General features: G+C 41.3%; 1 protein-coding gene across 1 annotated transcript in view; it reads right to left on the bottom strand.

Annotated features, from left to right (window-relative positions):
* Positions 1 to 6701: 6701 nt before the first annotated feature.
* rxfp2b (relaxin family peptide receptor 2b) overlaps positions 6702 to 17180 on the bottom strand; it is a 144292-nt gene continuing 133813 nt past the window's right edge. The window contains exon 18 of the mRNA XM_060826776.1: positions 6702 to 7076. Coding sequence (XP_060682759.1) covers positions 6829 to 7076 — 248 coding nt within the window. The 3' untranslated portion in view covers positions 6702 to 6828. The remainder of the gene's footprint in view (positions 7077 to 17180) is intronic.

Raw genomic sequence — 17180 nt, 5'->3', positions numbered from 1 at the left:
AACACACAAGATTGGAGGAGGTACAGTTGAAATGCTGCTTCACTTGGAAAAACTGTTTCGGCCTTCGGATGGTGAGCAAAGAGGAGCTGAAGGAGTAGGTGTTGCACCTTCTGTAGTTATATAAGAAGGTGCAGTGGGAAGGGGAGGTGATATTGGTGGTCAAAGAATTGGCTAGGGTGTCCCGGAGGGAATGATCCTTGTGAAATGCAGATGGAGAAATGAGGGGAGAATTTGTTTGGTCATAGCATTCTGCTGAAGTTGTCTGAAATGTCGGAGAATGATCCTTTGAATTTGGAGGCTGTTGGGATGAAAAGTGAGGACAAGGGGAGACCCGATTATGCTGTTATGAATAAAGGGAAGGGGAAAGGGCAGAAGCTTGGATGATAGGTTGGATACAGATGAGGGTCTTGCCAACCAAAGTGGGCAGGAAACCACCCTTATGTTAGCAGTGCTGTTTTGGAAGGTGGCATCATCCAAACACATATGATGTAGGCAAAGGAACTGGGAAAAGATATGGATGTGGGGTGGAAAGAGCTGTAGTGAAGGTAGCTGTGGGTATCAGTAGCTTTGTAGTCAATGGCAGTGGACAGTTTATTTCCTGAAATGGAGAATATGAGCTCAAGAAAAGGGAGGGAAGTATCAGAAATGGATGATGTGAACATTATAGATGGGTGGAAATCGGAGGCAAAATGAACAAATTTTTCAAGGCCAGGCTGGAACATGAAGTGGCGCAGAAACAGTCATTGATGTACTGAGAAAAGAATTATGGGAGGGGGCAGTGTAAGACTGGAACAAGGATTGTCCCACATAACCCATAATGACGCAGGTATAACTGAGATCAAGGTGGGTGCCCATAACCACTCCTTTGACTTGGCAGAAATGAGATGTATTAAAAGAGAAATTGTTTAGTGAGAAAACAAGTTCAGCCAAGCGAAGGAGAGTGGTGGATGGGGATTGTTCAGGCCTCTGGTCAAGGAAAAAGTCGAAAGCTCTCAGGCCATCCTGGTGGGGAATGGAGGTAAAGAGGAATTGGGCATCCATGGTGAACAGGAGGCAGTTAGGGCCAAGGAATTGCAAATTGTCAATATAGTGGAGGGCAGCAGAGGAATTGCTGATGTAGGTGGGTCGGGTCTGGATAAGTGGAGGCAAGATGTAGTCAAGGTAGGAGGAAATAAGTTTGGTGGGGCATGAACAGTCTGATACAATGGGCCTACCGGGGCAATTTGGTTTGTGGATTTTGGGAAGGAGATAGAAGCAGACTGTCTGGAACTGGGAGACTACATGGTTGGAGGAAATGGGGGTGGGGGGGTGGAGGGGAGATCTCTGGAGGTAATTAGGTCAGTGATAGTCCTGGTGACAATGGTTTGATGTTTGGATGTGGGGTCATGGTCCAGGGGTAGGTAGGAAGAAGTATTTGAGTGTTGGTATTGAGCCTCCGCAAGGTAGAGATCAATGTGCCAGACTACCTTTGTCAGTGGGTTTGACAACAATGTTAGGGTTGTACCTCAGAGAATAAAGTGTGGCAATTTCGAAGGGAACAGGTTAGCGTTGGTGAGAGGAGCAGAGAAATTGAGACAGTCAATGTCACACTGGCAGTTTTCAATGAAAGGATTGAGGTCAGGTAAGAGGCCAGAGGAAGGGATCCAAGTGGAGGCGGGTGAAGGGGTCAATGGAATGGGTTGTGTGGAATTCTGCCCGAAGAAGTGAGCACAAAAAAACAGCGGAAAAACAGTTAAACATAATGGCAAGCCAGAAATTTATTAACTTGTGGGACATGAAGCTGAGTCCTTTGTCGAGGACAGTGCATTCGGCCTCAGAGAGGGGAAGATCAGGAGGTATGGTGAAAATGTGGCAAGGACCTGGGTTTGGGTGAATGACCTCTGGGGGCAGAAAAGGATTGTACCTGAGGGTTGGGAAGGGTGGGTAAGGTGTCGACTCTGAACAACGGGAGGGGAAGGGGTCTGAGAGATGGAAAGATGAGGGTGGTGCAGGATGGATGTTGGAGTCCATACGTTGCTAGAGCTTGTGTGCCTTGATGCCTGAAAAAAAGAGAAAAAGTCTTTTGTTGAAGCAACAAATGAAACAAAGGATGAAGTGAAACTGGGGAATGGCACCGCTTTGAGAAAGGGTGAGTCAATCTTGCTGCAGAGTGGAGTCAAGTGTGCGCACGTGATGGCACAGGGTATTGGTCATGGATTGCCGGATGCGTTGGGAATTGCAGTCCAAAGGACATTGGATGTCCTGGTGATGCTTGTAATCGTGGTGAACTTGAGACATGAAGGGTGAAACATAGTTGAAATCCAAATGGGGTTGTCATTGGCAGTCACTGAAGAATGAAATATGGCTGTGAAAGTGAGTTTTGGCAACACCTTGTTGAACACTAGCAGTACAATGTAAAGCAATGAAGATGTGCATAATGAAAGAGATAGCCAGAGTTCCTGTCAGAGGGAAGAGCAAAACCTCTTCAGGATGGGTGTTCCTTAAAGAGACGTGGCAGTCTATTAAATACATTGTAGGAGCCAGTTACTACAGATGCTAGAATCTGTACTGAAAGCAAAAAGATGCTGCAGATCACAGCAAGTCAGGCAGCATCCATGGGGAGAAAGCAAACTAAAGTTCCGAGTCTGGAGGACCCTTCATCAGAGCTGAAGTGAATATGAAGGGGGCAGCAGCATTTATGCAATAGTGTGAGGGGACGGGGTGTGCGCTGTTGTTGGAGTGCTGCTGGAGAAAGGATCTTGATAGTTCAGATTAAATGTTTGGAATGTGAGAATGGCAGACTGATAGTGTGTCTAACTGCCAGACTGGAAAGAACAGACAGTCCCATTGGAGAGGGAAGGGTTGGAGAGAGGACGTGGTGACAGAGAATGCAACAAGCAAAGCTAAAAGACAAAGAAGGAATGGGTTCACAATCTGAAGGTGTTGAACTCCAGATTAAGCCCAAAAGATTGTGAAGTGCCTAGTCTGAAGATAAGATGTTACTCCCCCAGTTTTTGCTGTGGTTCACTGGGGCAATGCAGCATGCCAAGGACAGACTAGTGGGCATGTGAGCAGGACACTGTATTACAATGACTGGCTACAGGAAGGTAAGGATCATGCTTGCGCATGAACCAGAGGTGTTCTGCAAACAACTACTTGAAATGTTAGCTTGTTTTCTCTGCATGGATGCTGCCTGACCGACTGTCATCTCCAGCATTTTTTGTTTTCAATACAGATTCCAGCATCTGCACTATTACGCCTCTTGTTTGCTTCAGTCTTTCATGTGTCCATCTACTATGGGGCAGCACGGTGGCTAGGGGCAGCACAGTGGCTAGGGGTGTCATGGTGGCTAGGGGTGTCATGGTGGCTCAGTGGTTAGCACTGCTGCCTCACAGTGCTAGGGACCCGGGTTCAATTCCCACCTCGGGCAACTGTCTATGTGGAGTTTGCACATTCTCCCCGTGTCTGCGTGGGTTTCCTCTGAGTGCTCTGGTTTCCTCACACAGTCCAAAGATGTGCAGGTTAGGTGAATTGGCCATGCTAAATTGCCCATAGTGTTAGGTGCATTAGTCAGGGGTAAATGTAGGGGAATGGGTCTGGGTGGGTTGCTCCTCGGAGGGTCGGTGCGGACTTGTTGGGCCGAAGGGCCTGTTTCCACACTGTATGGAATCTAATCTAATCTACTTAGTCACACACTCTTTTGTGTGTCCATTCCTATCTCATCATCTTCAATGGAATTGCCTCATTCTGTTTTCCAAGTTTGGGAGCATCGTCTTTTATGGGAGTCAGGAATTTAGGAACATGGCACCACGGCTTCACACAAGATGCCAATGCTGGTGGCCATTTGACCAGTGAAGCTAATGTCACTGCAAACAACCACTCAGAAACTCCAGTGCAGGAGTTAACTTGCACGCTCAGGGCCATTCTTTGAGATACTACCATGTCTATGAAGGGCATTGCTGCAGTCTGGCCCCATTTGTGATGGTTAAGTAGATATTTCATTTTTAGGAAGCTCACCAACATGGCAGACCCTAAAGAAAGCGAGGTATTATGCATTCACCTTGGCAGACTGCATGATCATTAATTTGCTTGCAATACGGCACCTAGGGTTGAGTAATGAGCACATGGTTGCTGACTTCTTCAGTGATCTTCATCTTGCCTTAGTTGATCTAGTGGTGAGTGTCCTGGACCTGTCCTAGGAAAACAAAAGAAGCTTCTGTTTTACTTTAACAACCTAAAGAAGTTGTGCTAAACCACAGTGCCAGCCAGAATCTTCATTTTGCCGTTCTTTGACATGCCTTCTTTCTCAGTCCTCCACTCAGGTTTCTTTATGGTTGGATTGAGTTCAAAGAGTGCTGCAAATGCTTTAACTATGGTGCGTGCACATCCAGTAGTATGGTCTTATGTTACCACTGCCACTTACTGGATACCTCCTCCACCTTTTGGTAGTTAATTGACTAGTTGCCACAAAATACTGATTACCAGCCTGCACCCATTCCTCCCCCCCCCCCCCCCCCCCCCCACCCCGACACACACACACACACACACACAAAAAGCAGCAGTTTCCACCCAATGGTACGACCTTTGACTTTTCCACAAAATTCAACCTTTCTGCATACCAGATGATTATTCTAGGACTGGTATATTATCTGAAAAACAACCATTCAGTGATCTCTATTGAGTACATCAGTAATGCTTAAGCACAGTTTACGTTAAGTAATATATGTTCAGCTGAGAGAAGGGGTAACGTGTCTAGTTTAAATTAAACAATTAAAACTGTAATACCCCCTTCTCAATGAATCTTTAGTTCAGCAATGTCTGTTGAGTTTGAGAATTAGTCCTCAAAATCAGACATTTTTTAGGGCTCTCCAAATACTACCTATTTGTAGAACAACATGTGTCCATGTGAAGGTCCAAGCATGCAGCAAACCAGCCACTACTGGTCTGCCTGATCCTGTTAGGATTTAGATCAGAGTGGTGCTGAAAAGCACAGCAGGGCGGGCAGCATCCGAGGAGCAGGAAAATCCCTTCATCAGGAAGGCCTGATGAAGGGCTTTTGCCCGAAACATCGAGTTTCCTTTTCCTTGGATGCTGCCTGACCTGCTGTGCTTTTCCAGCACCACCCTGATCTAAACTCTAATTTCCAGCATCTGCAGTCCTCACTTTTGCCTGCCTGAACCCGTTAGGGATCTATGCACAGGAATTCCGAGTTTCTGAGCACCCATCCCTGAACAATTCGCCTAATAAAATTAAGCAGAAGTTTTACACAGGATCTGAGGGAACTCCTGACAATACAGCAATTTAATGTAACCAGATCGCCATCATTTTCTGGGTATTCCCAATTTTTCCCATCAGTGTTGAAATAGAGACCAGCAGAAATCACAAGCAAATCTGTAATCATTATAGCTTTACAAAGAGATATAATAAGTAAAAAAAAATCATTTGAAAATTAGGGTGCATTTTTCAAAAATATTCTTGCAATAACACTGTTCAAAATTCTTCATTATTAGGTTGCCACACCACAGACAAAGTAATTTGTGGCATGGTTGTGCTTCCTAATTTGAGTCTTTTAAACACAAGCATGCCAGGAACTCAATTGACCGACAGGACAACAGTGAGGGAAATTTTATATTCATGCTACTTTTTCCATATGAATCTATTTAGCTATAAAATTGACACCCAAGAGGTAGAAAGTGAGGAGTGCAGATGCTGGAGATCTGGGCTTAAAAATGTGTTGCTGGAAAAGCGCAGCAGGTCAGGCAGCATCAAAGGAGCAGGAGAATCGACGTTTTGGGCATAAGCCCTTCTTCAGGAATTGAGGAGGGTGTGCCAAGCAGGCTAAGGTAGGGAGGAGGGTCTTGGGGGAGGGGCGTAGGGAATGTGATAGGTGGTAGGAGGTTAAGGTGAGGGTAATAGGCTGGAGAGGGGGTGGGGGCGGAGAGGTCGGGAAGAAGATTGCAGGTCAAGAAGGCGGTGCTGAGTCTGAGGGTTGGGACTGAGAAATGCAGGTCAAGAAGGTGGTGCTGAGTTCTCCTGCTCCTTTGATGCTGCCTGACCTGCTGTGCTTTTCCAGCAACACATTTTAAAACCCAAGAGGTAGAGGAAATTAAATAAGTGACTATTATATATGTGTTTTTTTTTAAAGAAGACAATAATAAAGAAAGGTGAATTGGAAATAGACAAGAATGGAAAAACTAGAAAATAAAGAAAAAAAGCAGTAGTTTTTAGTCCTAAGATTTAAAATGTTTTCAATTAATATTTATTTTGGCAGTGCTGTGTTAATATTACAACTGATAGTCATATCAGACAGTTAGATGATTTTATTATGTAATGTTAGTGTTGGTTTCTGCACTAAATGTCTAAAGAAATCAATGACTAGCTGAATGGCACTGTAAAATTTCAGGATTGTTGGTGCTCTGAACATGAAAATGAAACATGAGATGCAACATATCACAACTGAATCAATGAAGCAGAGATTTCTCATTGCTTTTCACTAGCTGCTCATTTTAACTCGAAGTTCACAAAATAACAAAACAGTCAAATCGAACTTAAAATTATTCTTGTTAAAATAGTATTTTCATGGTCATTTTTCTGTAGAACATATTTATTTTGAAAAGAGAATAGTATTAATCACCAATATTGTTTAAAGTTTTAAGATAAACTATTTTCAGGTAGCAACAACTACTTAACTCTAAAGACACTTTGCCTTCTTCAAACTCCTCAGATAATAATGAAGGCACCCTCAAAATATAGGCAACAATTACAATATTCAGTGATCTTCTTTATAAGCTGATTTATACGTTTCCTTATAAGTCATGCTCCCATACTTGATGTTAATATTCCACAATGTTAGTGATGCTGTGAATTCATTACATTTTCAATGGCAGATACTCTCTTTAAAAATCCTTGCTTAACAGATGAAGTTGACTGTCTTGAAGAACACTCTGCCCACATGCCATTTCCATGATTCTTTTGATGTTTGCACAGAAATTGTTTCATCTTTTCTCTGAAGAAACTGGTTGTGAGTGTGTAGAGAATTGGGTTCAATGCACTGTTTATCGGGAGTATAAATATTACTACCCAGGATGTTATTGTTCCTGAAAAATGAAGAAAACACAAATAAAAACGTATTTATATCTTTATAACTGTTGATGGATTGAAATACTGATAAAAAGTTAAATTACATTATTGCAATGATAGAGTACATTTTACATCCCCAACTGCTTTACAGCCTTTTGAAATGCTGTCATTTTTCTACAAAATGTAGGAGTCAATTCACATGCTGTAAGCTCACATAAATAGCAATGTTATAAGGATCAATTAATTTTTTGTGATGCTGATTAAGGGATAAATACAAGCCAGGACACTGAGATTTTTTGAAATATTACCATGGGATATTATACTTCCACATCATAGACAGGACTTCAGTTTAACATTTCATCTGAAAGTAGTTTGTGAACCGTACACACTGTTAGCTTAGAAGCTTATGCTCAAGTCTCTGAAGTGTAAATTAAGCCTACAATCTTCATGGATGACATTTATTGCTTTTAATTAGAAAAAATATATAAATGATCTAAAAACACAAATATTAATGCGAAAATCACAAATATTAATGTATCATCCTCATGAGCCAAACCAATGGCACATGTATGTTTTTTTCATTAACTAAATGTTGATAATAAGTGATGTAATGACTGAAACCTTGCTTTTAAAAATGAGTTTAACTTGAGGACAGTACACTATTTATATGAAGTTATTGGCATTGTGTGATTCCAATTAATACTTAGTCATACCATTCCACACCAGCAGGTGACTCTGGTGTACTTTCTAACAATTTTAAACAAATAAATTGAATTCATGCTTTGGGTATTAAAAAAAAAGGTAAGACAACTTCAGATGTATTAGAAAAACATTTCAACGTGGTCTGAATTCATAACAGTAACTTTAAATTGAAAATGACACTTAATTATTGAAGAAGGGAGGGAGAGAGAAATCACTTAATGAGTATCTGGAAAATGTCCTTCAGCTGTTCACATCAAATAAGACACTGATTGTATATCGTCAGCCCATGCTTGCAAAACGTGCAACACAACATCAACACAGTGTCCAACATTAGATAAGAGTCAACAACTGACTAACATTTTCTGGCTAAGCCTGCAAAGTATTATGCTGACAGCCAGTTTAGAATGGGCAGTTGAAGTGTGATGGCACTTGAGCATACCTGGACATCACATATGTTAATACACAGGTATCTGTTCTTTGCAAGGAGAAAGAAGATGATACTGCACCTGTGTCAATTTAAAATAGGTACAGCATTTACTGGTTCATTTTTCAGGGCAGTGCCTTGACCAATGAGAGGCAACTTGCCTAGTTTAAAATTTAAACAAAGCTTGTTAAGTATCATTAATTAGTGCATTCTCCATAGCAAAACGTCTAGCAGAGTCCATTTCCCCACCAATCAGCATTCTCCTTTCATACAGTATAAATTACGGTTTTTTCCCCCTAAGATTGATAAACTTATGAAGTATCAAGATGGGACAAGGTGAAATCCATGGACAAAATATGTTTTTGGTTGGGCAATATTGAAGGCTTGTGCTTCAAAATGACCATTTAAAAACAGAAAACCATTTGAAAACCAATTGAAGTTTGGTCATTTTCCTCATTGCTAGTTGTGGAACCTTGTGTGCAACATAACTTTGGATTTCTCTACATTGCAATAATGGATATGCTTCAAAAGTATTTAATTGATGGTAAAGGCAGTTATATAGACACACACAAACAAGAAACTTGAGTAGGCTATTTGGCTCCACAAACCTGCTCTGCCACTTAATAAGATCATGACTGATCTGATTTTAACTTCAAATCCAGATTCCTATCTACCTCAGATAACCTTTCATCCCCTTGCTTACCAGCAATCTATTTATCATTGTTTTAAGCATATTCAAGACTCTGCTTCCACTGCCAGTTCAGGAAGAGATTTCCAAAAGCTCACAACTCCCTGTGAGAAAAAAGTTTTTGCCTTATCTCTGGTTTAATTGGGCACTCCTTTATTGAAAAACAGAGACCTTTAGTTCCAGATTCTCCTCTAAGAAGAAATAGCCTCTGCACATTTAACCTATAAAGAGCCCTCAGGATCTTATATATTTTAATTAAGTCACCGCTTACTCTTCTAAGTTCGAGTTTAGTCTGGCCAGCTTTCCTCATAAGACAACCTGCCCATCGCAGGTATTTGAGTAAACCTTCCAATGCATCTTCGTCCTTCCTTAAATAAAGTGACCACTACATGGAAAATATAGAAGATTCAGATATAGAATACATAGAATCCCTACAGTGTGGAAACAGGTCATTTTTGAAACATTCAAGATTCTTAGAGAGCTTAACATGATGGACCCTTGTGGGAGAGTCTAGGACCAAAGGGCATAATCTCAGAATAAGGTGTCATTCATTTAATGCAGTGGGTTGTGAGCATATGGAATTCTTTACCACAGAGGGCTGTTGAGGCTGGGTTATTAAGAATAATCAGTAAGGAAATCAAGAGTCACGGGGAAGTGGCAGGAAATGGAGTTGAGGATTATCAAATCAGCTATAATCTCATTGAATGTTGGTGAAGACTCCAATGAATGTCGGTGAAGACTCAATTGTCTGAAAGGCCTGCTCCATGTCCTGTGATTTTATGGTCAAGTGTGCATGGTAGCCTGGATGTGGTCCTACAGGTGCCCTGTATAATCTGAAGCATAACATCCACAATTTTAGCCTTCACTTTATTTTCCCAGTTACCTTCATGACATCAGCAGGTTGGGCAGCCATACTTCCCTTCCCTTCATAGTACATAAAATTCATAGAATCCCTATGGTGTGGAAACAGGTCATTTGGCCCAATAAGTCCACACCAACCCTCTGAAGAGTAACCCACCCAGATCCATTCCCTGACCCTAATGCTGTACATTTCCCCTGACTAATGCACCTAACCTATACATCCCTGAACAATATGGTCAATTTAGCATGGCCAGTTTACCTAACTGGCACATCTTTGGACTATGGGAGGAAACCGGAGCACCTGGAGGAAACCCAAACAGACACGGGGAGAATATACAAACTCCATACAGGCAGTTGCCTGAGGCTGGATTCAAACCTGGATTCCTGGCGCTGTGAGGCAACAGTGCTAACCACTGAGCCACTGTGCTTTATATAATTTCTAAACAGTTAAGGCCCAATACCAGTCCCTGTGAAGCTTCACTCACTACATTTTGCCAAAATGAAAAAGACATGAAAATCTATGTCCAATCTCTATTTCCTTTTAATCAGCCAATATTCTATCCATAGGACTTTTACCCCAAGACATGAATTTTTGCTTTCTGCACAACCTTTGATGTGGCACTTTATCAAATTCCTCTGGAAATGTAAGCACAATACACCTGGTTCCATTTTTTTCCACAATACATGTTGTTTCCTCAAAGAACTCCAATGGATTGGTTAATCATACTTTTCCTTTCATTAAACCATATTTGTAAATAGTGGCACAGGGGATAGTTAAAGGTAAAGTCACCATAATCCCAGAAGACTATTGTTTTGTTAGAGAGAAACAACTAGTGATGTTTGAACCTGAGGGTCACGAAGCCTTAGCAAGGAGAGAAGCTGGTGCATGAATTTACCTGGTGATTAATTTGAACTTATCTAAGAGCCCTGCTACAACTTTGAAAATAGTGCTGCCATTGGGACTATTTTCCCATTTAATTGGAACTTCTCTAAATAAAGGGAACTTTGGAGATTTAAAACCTATGCATCAATAATATCACTCAAACTTCTTTTAAAGACACTAGGATAAAGTCATCATGACCTCACAGATCATGACCACACTTCTACATTGTTGGCATTTCTTGACCTTTTAAAAAGTTAATTCATGAGATCCATGCATGCCTGGCTATGCCAGCAATTATGGCCCATCGACTTGAAAATATAGCAATGAGCTACTTTCTTGAACCACTACAATCCATTTGGTTTAGGTAGACCCATTAGAAAGGAAGCTTCAGGATTTTGACTCAGTTACACTGAAGGGACATGATCATATTTCCAAGTCAGGATGGTGAGTGGCTTGGTGGGGAACTTGCAAGTGATGGTATTCGAATGTGACTGCTGTCCTTGTCCTGCTGGATGGTAATGTTCATGGTTTGGAAAGAGCTGTCCAAAGAGCCTTCATGAATTTTTGCTGTATATCTAGTTGACAAGACACACTATTGAGCTTTTGATGATGAAGGCAGTAAAAGTCTGTGGATGTTGGACCAATCAAGTGAGCCACTTTGTCCCAGATGGTGTCAAGCTTCTTGAATGTTACTGGAGTTGGACTCATCCAAGTGGAGAGCATTCCATCACACTCAGGACTGTGCCTTGCAGATGCTGGATACGAGTCAGGAGGCTAGTTACTCACTGAAAGATTCATAGCTGTCAACTTGTTCTTATAGCCACTGTAGTTATATGGCTAGTCCAATTCAATTTGCATCCCCTAGGATGTTGATAATGGGGGATTTAGTGGAGGCAATGTTGCTGAATGTCAACTGCGATGCTAAGATTCTTGTTGGAGATAATCATTGCCTGATATTTGTACGATGTGATTGCTCATTGCCATCTGTCAGCCCAAACCTGGAAATTGTGCAGGTTTTGCTCTATTTAGACAAGGATTGCTTCAGTATCCGAGGAGTTGTCAGTGTGCTGATCATTGTCCAATTATTAGCAAACATCCCCACTCTGACCTTATGATGGAGGATTATTGATGAGGTAAGTGAAGATGATTCGACCAAGGACAGTACCTGAGGAACTCTTGCACAGGTGTCATGGAACTGAGATAACAGACCTCCAACAACCACAACGATCTCCCGTTTGTGCTAGAAATTACTCCAGCCTGTGGACAGTTTTCCTCTTGATTCCCATTGATTCCAGTTTTGCTAGGGATCCTTGATACTATAATCAGTCAGATGCAGCCTTAAGAACAGAGGAGCTTCTTGTCAAAAGGAGGAAGGCAGCTTATGTAAGGTGGAGGAAACAATGATCTAGCATAGCTTCGGAGGATTACAGGCTTATTAGAAAGGAGCTCAGAAATGGACTGAGGAAAGCCAGGAGGGGGCACGAAAAAGGCTTGGCAGGAAGGAGTAGGGAGAACCCAAAGGCATTTTACTCATACGTGAGGAATAAGAGAATGATCAGGGAGAAGGTTGGGGCCGGCCAGGCATAGCGTAGCAAACTTGTGTGTGGAGTCTAAGCAGAAAGGGGAAGCCCTAAATGAGTGTTTTGCTTTGTTTTCACTAAGGAAAGGGACCTTGTTGTGAATGAGGACTTTGAGGAGTTGGGAAACAGGCTTAAACAGATCAAGATTGATGAAGTTGATGTGGTAGAAATTTTGGCAAACATTAAGATTGATAAGTCCCCAGGGCCAGACCAGATTTATCCTAGGTTGCTCCAGGAAGTGAGAAAGGAGGTTGCTAAGCTGTTGGCAAAGATCTTTGCTTCCTCACTCTCCATGGGAGTAGTACTGGAAGATTGCAGGGAGGCGAATGCTATTCCTCTTTTCAAGAGGGGGAATAGGGAAATCGCTGGCAATTACAGACCAGTCAGTTTTATGTCTGTGGTCAGCAAGGTTTTGGAAAGAACTCTGAGGGATAGAATTTATGACTATTTGGAAAAGCATAGAGTAATTAAAGGCAATCAGATAGCTTTGTGAGGGGCAGGTCATGCCTCACAAATCTTATTGAGTTCTTTGAGGAGTTGATGTGATAGGTTGACAAAGGTTGAGCAGTGGATGTGGTGTATATGGACTTCAGCAAGGCATTTGATAAGGTTCTCCATGGTAGGCTCATTCATAATGTCACGGGATCCATTACTTCTTCATGAAAAGACTCGATTCCTCTGTGGAATTTTACCTGATTATATTATATTGTATAAGATTAAGCTTAACAACAATGATGCTATTAACTCGTTAAGTGTCATGGGATCCGTCTACTTCTTCATGAAAAGACTCGATTCTTCTGTGGAATTTTACCTGATTATATTATATTGTATAAGATTAAGCTTAACAGCAATGATGCTATTAACTCGTTAAGTGTCATGGGATCCGTCTACTTCTTCATGAAAAGACTCAATTCTTCTGTGGAATTTTACCTGATTATATTAGATTGTAGCAACAATGATACTATTAACTCTTTATTGTATTTTAGCCTAGCAACAATTAAGTATAACTATGACTACATGGCAGCTGCTCTTTACCAGCTACTTATCAGCTACTTATTGTTTTCTCAGCTAACTAAGTGTTTTACGCGACCTTTAAACAATGCTGACCGAGGCACAGTTTGAGATTCCAGTTCTTTAAACAAATGATGTAATTGCTTAACTTAGACTGTAAGGGATAAAAGCAGAGCTAAAACAGACAGAACTCACTCTTGTCTTGAAACACAGACAATGACTCACCCAACCATCTCGGCTTAACTGCAGATCCTCTGAACCACCAGGCTTGCAGAAAAGACACATTTGTGCAAAATACAGACCGATCGGATGAAGCATACGGACGGCTAAGAGCTTGCTGAAATACGCCTGCCTAAAAGATTCTCGGTTGAGGCACTGCATTCTAGCCTGAGGAAGATACAACCTGAACCAACTAGCTGAAACACGCTAGTCTAAGAAGATCCCATTTGGGACACTCAGGTATTAAGCTCTGTTTTTATCCTAGGTATCTTTTAAGAACATTCAAAAAGGCTGTAACGATTGTGATTAACTGAAAACATCTGATTGTGAGTATTCAACTTATTATAGTGATAAATTTCTATTATATTTTACACCACGCACTTCGTATTCGCCAAACCTTTATTTGATAAGATATGTTTACCTTTGTGTTGGTATGTTAAGTCTAGAACTTAGCTGAGAAGGCATTAGGATTGACTTAAAGTGAATCCCTCTCACTCCTAGGTGAAAGGATAAACTGAAGGGACCTAGAGACCTGCGATAAACCCAGCCGAGTTTGTAGCTATCAGGACCATACAGTCAATAGGGACAACTGGTAAACTTGACAGGTAACGGCCTCAGGTATATGCCCGAGGTACTGTAGTTTAATCCGGTAGTAACCCATACCTATTGAGGATATCCACCTGAATAACATAACAATAACATCAGGAGGTATGGGATACAGGGAGATTTGGCTATCTGGATTCAGGATTGGTTGGCTGACAGAAGGCAGAGAATGGTTGTTGATGGAAAGTATTCTGCCTGGAGGTCAGTGGTGAGTGGTGTCCCACAGGGCACTGTTCTTGGGCCTCTGCTATTTGTAGCTTTTATAAATGACTTGGATGAGGAGGTTGAGGGGTGGGTTGAGGGGTGACACAAAGGTTGGAGGTGCCATTGATAGTATCAAGGGCTATTGCAAGCTGCAGCGCGACATAGACAGGATGCAAAGCTGGGCTGAGAAATGGCAGATGGAGTTCAATCTGGATAAATATGAAGTGATGCATTTTGGAAGGTCAAACTTGAATGCTGAATATAGGATTAAAGACGGGATTCTTGGTAGTGTGGAAGAACAGACGGATCTTGGTGTTCAAGTGCATAGATCCCTCAAAGTTGCCATCCAAGTGGATAGGGTTGTTAAGAAAGCATATGGTGTTTTGGCCTTCATTAATAATGGGATCGAGTTTAAGAGCCACAAGGTTTGCTGCAGCTCTACAAGACCCTGGTGAGACCACACTTGGAATAATGTGTCCAGTTCTGATTGCCCTTTTAGGCTTTGGACAGGGTGCAAAGAAGGTTTACCGGGATGCTGCCTGTACTGGAGGGTTTGTCTTATGACGAGAGGTTGACTAAGCTCGGACTTTTCTCGCTGGAGAGAAGGAGGAAGATAGGTGACCTGATGAGGTATACAAGGTAATGAGAGGCTTGGATAGAGTCAATAGCCAGAGACTTTTCCTCAGGGCAGGATTGACTGCCATGACAGGTCATCATTTTAAGATATTAGGAGGAAGGTATAGAGGAGGTGTCAGAGGTATGTTCTTTATGCAGAGAGCTGTAAATGCATGGAATGCATTGACAGCAGTGGTGGCGGAAGCAGAGTCATTAGGGACATTTAAGCAACTGCTAGACATGCACATGGTCAGCAGTGAATTGAGGGGTATGTAAGTTAGGTTATTTTATTTTAGATTAGGAATAATCCTCGGCACAACATCGTGAGCCAAAGGGCCTGTTCTGTGCTGTACTTTTCTATGTTCTATGTTATTGTAAAGTGCAGTCACTCTTACCTCTGGAATGCAGCTTTTTGGTCACTGTTTAACTAAATATTGTAATGGGGTCAGGAGCTGAATGGCCTTGGTGGAACCTAAACTGAGCTTGACCCAGCAGGTTATTGCTAAATAGTTGTTGCTTGATAATACCGTTGATGAAACCTTCAATCATTACTGATAATTGACAGTAGACCATTTGGGCAATGTTTGGATAGGATGGGTTTGTCTTCCTTTTTGATACAGGACATTCCTGTCTATTTTTCCATGTTGTCAGGTAGATGCCAGTGTTGTATTTTGACTGAATCAGCTCGGCTAGAGGCACAGTACGTTCTAGAACACAAGTCTTTAGAACTATTGCTGGAATGTTGCCAGGGCCCATAACCATCACCAATAGCCGTTAGCTATTTCTTCATATCATGTGGAGTAAATCAAATTAGCTGAAGAGTGGCATCTTTTTACTGAGTACATCTGGAGGAGGCTAAGATAGATTATTCAAATAGCATTTCTGGCTGAAGATTGTAGCAAATGCTTCTTCAGCTTTGACTTTTGTACTTATGTGCTGCCTGTTTTTGCAGATGGCAATATTTATGCAGCCTAATCCTCCAATGAGTTATTTAATTGTCCATTACCATTCACAACTAGACCTGGCAGGACTGCAGAGTTTAGATCTGATTTGTTGGTCGTGGAATCACATAGCTCAGTCTCATACCTGTTGCTTTTGCTGGTTGCCATGTAAGCAATTCTGATTTGTAGCTTCACCAAGTTGACACATCATTTATAAGTATGCCAAGTGCTGCTCCTGGCATGCACTCCTAAAATCTTCATTGAATCAGGGTTGATGCCTTGGCTTTGTAGACATAGTAAAGTGGTGAAAATGCCAGGCTGTGAAGTTACAGATTGCATTGAAGTTCAATTTGCTGCTGACGACGACCTCCAGCACCTCATGGACATTCAGTCTTGATTTGCTAGATTTGTTCGAAGTCTACCCATTTTTCACAGTGATAGTGCCACAATCATGAAGAAAGGTATTCTCAATGTGAAGACAGTTTTTTGTTTTTTGAGGCTTTTGCACAATTGATACAACTGAATTGCTTGTTGAGGGCAGTTAGTAGTCAGGCACTATGTTGTGGGTATGGAGTCAAATTTAGGTCAGGCCAAGAAAGGACAGCTGTTCCTTTCCCTTTAAAGGGCTCATGACAATTGATAATGGTCATCATTAGACTTTTATTTCCTGATTTATATCTCAAAAATATTCCATGAATTCCTCGAAATGGAAATCTTTGCCCATCTGACTTTTCAAGTTTATTGAAAAATCTTATTGAACAAAGAAAGAGGAGTTGGCCATTCCTTTTCTTGGGCCTGCTAAGCAATTAACCTAGATAATGGATATTTTGCATCTCAACTCTGCACCATATTGTTTGATATCCTTAGCTAGTTTAGCTACCATCTGACTCAGAGATTTTTGAACAAGAGTCCAAAGCAATTATATCAGCAGTGAGACTCAAACACAATCTGCAAAGCATGGAGCTTAAATGCAACACCTTAAATATAAGGCCACTTGGCCATGCCACCCACGTGTTTTTGAAGAATTTGTGAACAAAGCACTTCAAAAATATTTGAACAGGATCATAATTTCAAGTTCCAAACTGTTAAGTTTTTGCTAATAGCAAAATAAGCATATTAATATAATTTGAACACCACATCCATTTGTTAAATCTTGATTTAAATTAGTCCTTGGCAAAAGTTTATGACTTCAGTTCCCCTCATTCATTTACACAGAAAATAACATCATATTTTGCATACAGTAAGACATCATTGTTGCTAGGTCAAAATTATTGGATGCTATATTGTTATATTTCAAAATGATTTAGGAATTATATTGCCATAAACATGCTGGATAAGGCTGAAGGTAACAGGAACTGATAAGCGACTTCATAATGGCCTGAAATGTGAG

Source organism: Hemiscyllium ocellatum, chromosome 6 (genome assembly GCF_020745735.1).
Source record: "Hemiscyllium ocellatum isolate sHemOce1 chromosome 6, sHemOce1.pat.X.cur, whole genome shotgun sequence".
Taxonomy (NCBI): Eukaryota; Metazoa; Chordata; class Chondrichthyes; order Orectolobiformes; family Hemiscylliidae; genus Hemiscyllium; species Hemiscyllium ocellatum.
This window is presented reverse-complemented; position numbering and strand designations above follow the sequence as displayed.